Raw genomic sequence first — 328 nt, forward strand, 5'->3', positions numbered from 1 at the left:
CCCCCAGAATAAACCCTATCCCCCCGACGGAGGTCCCAGCTTAGCTCCTGCGAGGAAGGCCCCTCCTCCCTCGCCGAGACCTCCCCCCCACCCCCACCCCCCAGCTCCTCGAGGAAAGCGCCCTTCCGGGGGAGCCCCACCCCAGGGACGCCCCAGCTCCCCTCGTACCCAGGTCCCTCCTGGAGAACTCGAGCGGCCCGAAGAGCTTGTTGCGGACGTCGGAGCAGAGCACGTGGTCCTCCTTCTCGGCCAGCTGCGAGGCCAGGCCGCGCAGGAGCTGCTCCACCGTGCTGTTGGCCATCACGTCCTGCGGGGAGGGGGGCGGGGG

General features: G+C 71.0%; 1 protein-coding gene across 1 annotated transcript in view; it reads right to left on the reverse strand.

Annotated features, from left to right (window-relative positions):
* LOC119585016 (dual oxidase-like) overlaps window positions 1–328 on the reverse strand; it is a gene marked incomplete in the record, with an annotated part of 144657 nt that overhangs the window by 17971 nt on the left and 126358 nt on the right. Inside the window, 1 exon segment of the mRNA XM_037933631.1 lies at window positions 169–307. Coding sequence (XP_037789559.1) covers window positions 169–307 — 139 coding nt within the window.

This window comes from Penaeus monodon, chromosome 19, assembly GCF_015228065.2.
Source record: "Penaeus monodon isolate SGIC_2016 chromosome 19, NSTDA_Pmon_1, whole genome shotgun sequence".
Classification (NCBI taxonomy): domain Eukaryota; kingdom Metazoa; phylum Arthropoda; class Malacostraca; order Decapoda; family Penaeidae; genus Penaeus; species Penaeus monodon.